Source organism: Cryptomeria japonica, chromosome 4 (genome assembly GCF_030272615.1).
Source record: "Cryptomeria japonica chromosome 4, Sugi_1.0, whole genome shotgun sequence".
Classification (NCBI taxonomy): domain Eukaryota; kingdom Viridiplantae; phylum Streptophyta; class Pinopsida; order Cupressales; family Cupressaceae; genus Cryptomeria; species Cryptomeria japonica.
In genome coordinates, this window is record NC_081408.1 from 128,797,090 (window position 1) to 128,799,445 (window position 2,356).

Consider the following 2,356-nt stretch of genomic DNA (forward strand, 5'->3'; position numbering starts at 1 on the left):
GAAATTTTGGGTTGAAGTCATTTAAGGCCATATAAAACATAGACTAAAAAGGAATACGATAAATATAAGAGAATACAGAGTTTATTGCACCAAGAGTGAAAAGTGACTAAAGGGAAGCGAAGAACTACAAGAAAGCCACAAACCCTACTAGAGTGCAACACAATCAACCAACTCTACCTTTTAAGATTTTTTTATTCACCCATATCTCAATTTTATACAAAAATAAATAAATGCATTGGTACATAATATACTTTGAAATTGTATGTACAATTTTGTAAAAAATGATTACAACACTCAACTGAAATAAAAAATGATCATGGTAATAAGATGAAAATATAAGTGACCTTATGTTGGCTATCACCATAAAACACACAAATGTGTTAGATTCTTTTCAAGGGTCTCAAGGTTGTAAGATCTTGTACTTCAAGATGAGAGATTAAAAAAATTGACAAACATAACACAAAGAGAATATAAGCTGCAAATTTAGCACATAGATATGTGCTTATTATATTCAATTTATACAAAAGTATACAAGATTCCATTTAGTTGGTGAAGAATTTATTATTCATTAATACAATGTGATGGTGAATGGCATAATATAGATGCAAGCAGTTATGTCAGCTTATTTTATGTAATAAATAATTAATTTATTCTAATATCTCTCCATAAATCAGTTATACTAATTACATTTGAATATCTGCTATAATCTAATAAAGATGGGTTTTGACAGAAAACCCTATTAGATACCCATTTGCAATGGCTTTGACACAAAGCCTCATTAGATATCCATTTATAATTTATTCATCAAAAAGATGATAAGATTTCATAATAATAAGTCACTCATCAAGCCAATCTAAACTAAAATGTGGCTCAACAATTTCAACTCGAAGCTTTGGAATAGAAATATTCCTGGCCCGCAACCACTGCTTCCCAATCTTCTCATCACAGATAACAAGCTTCAGGAAACTTACGACACAAACAGTTGTAGGTAACACCTTCAAATGGGAACACTCTCTCATATCAAATTCCTTCAATTTCTTGATTTTTCCTATTTCCTTTGGAAATGCTTTCAAGCCTTCGCATGCTGAAATGTCTAAATATTCTAACTCTCCAAGTTTTGCATTTGATGCAAGAAGCTCTTTCAAGCCTGGCAATGCTAATAACATTAGCATTCTTAGAGAGATCATATTGTTGGAAGTGAAGTCCAACGGACTCCTTCCTCTTGCCGCCAAAACTCTTGGCTCTTCAACTTCTCCTTGCAAGCTCTTTAAGAGCTAAATGTAATTCATTTGTAGAAGTGATTTTTGGAGTTGCATGTAGCTGTGTATGTATAAAAACTAGATTGGTGATTAATCGATTGATTCCCCTGCTTCAAGTGTGGACGTAGGCAATTTTCGTACCATGATAAATCTATGTGTCTCATTTGTCTATGTTGTGTGAGTATTTAATTCTATTTATCTGTTGTTTAAATTCATTTCTTCATCCTAACAATTGGTATCAGAGTGAAGTTAGATCGATGTATAGATTTTGGTGGTTGAAATTCCAAAATCATGAAAGTAGCAAAGATAGAGAAGCTCTCCGGTCAGAGCTTTGGGTTATGGAAGGTGCAGATGGAGTCTTTGCTGATAAAGCAAGACCTTTCACTTGCACTTGAAGGGAAAGCAAAGAAACTAGTTGGGATGACTGATGAAGAATCAGAAAAATTGGACAAGAAGGCAAGAGCGACAATTTTTCTCTTGTTGTCCAATAATGTTCTCTTCAATGTCACTAGTGATGCAACAACAAAAGATGTATGGGATAGACTCACAACCTTGTATGAAATGGCATCGACTGGAAATAAAGTGTTTATTATGAAGCGCTTCTACAAACTGAAAATGAAGGAAGGTTGTGCTATGGAAAACCACATCAATGAATTCAATACATTGATTAGTTAAGCGATTTCGGTGGGGATGACACAAGATGATGAAAGAAAGGTTGTTCTGTTATTATGTTCTTTACCGAGCAGCTGGGATGGTGTTGTAACAGCAGTTAGCACATCTATATCCAGTAAAAATAAGTTGGTTTTTAATGATGTAGCAGCTACTCTTCTCAGCAAGGATTTGAGAAGAAAGAATGATGAACCTTCATCTGGTGAAGCTTTAACAATGGTTAGCACCGAAAATAGAGGTAGAAGTCATAATAGAGGCAGAAATAATTACCATAGACGTTCGAAATAAGCAAAGAGATCAAAGTCTAGAAACATAAATGGTGAATGTTGGTTTTGTGGCAAAGTTGGTCATGTGAAGAAGGATTGTAGAAACTTCAAAAGGGCACAAGAGAGGATACGGGATAGCGAAGCAAATATAGTCTATGATAA

General features: G+C 34.0%; 1 protein-coding gene across 1 annotated transcript; it reads right to left on the reverse strand.

Moving 5' to 3' along the window:
* Positions 1 to 836: 836 nt before the first annotated feature.
* Positions 837 to 1,172, reverse strand: LOC131079809 (probable disease resistance protein At4g33300). The gene has a single exon (XM_058017848.2). The coding sequence runs from the start codon at positions 1,170 to 1,172 to the stop codon at positions 837 to 839; it is 336 nt and encodes a 111-aa protein (XP_057873831.2).
* Positions 1,173 to 2,356: the final 1,184 nt, after the last annotated feature.

What these genes read in the sequence shown, in the direction of transcription:
- LOC131079809 (XM_058017848.2), bottom strand. Translation starts at nt 1,172, where the DNA reads ATGCTAATGTTATTAGCATTGCCAGGCTTGAAAGAGCTTCTTGCATCA.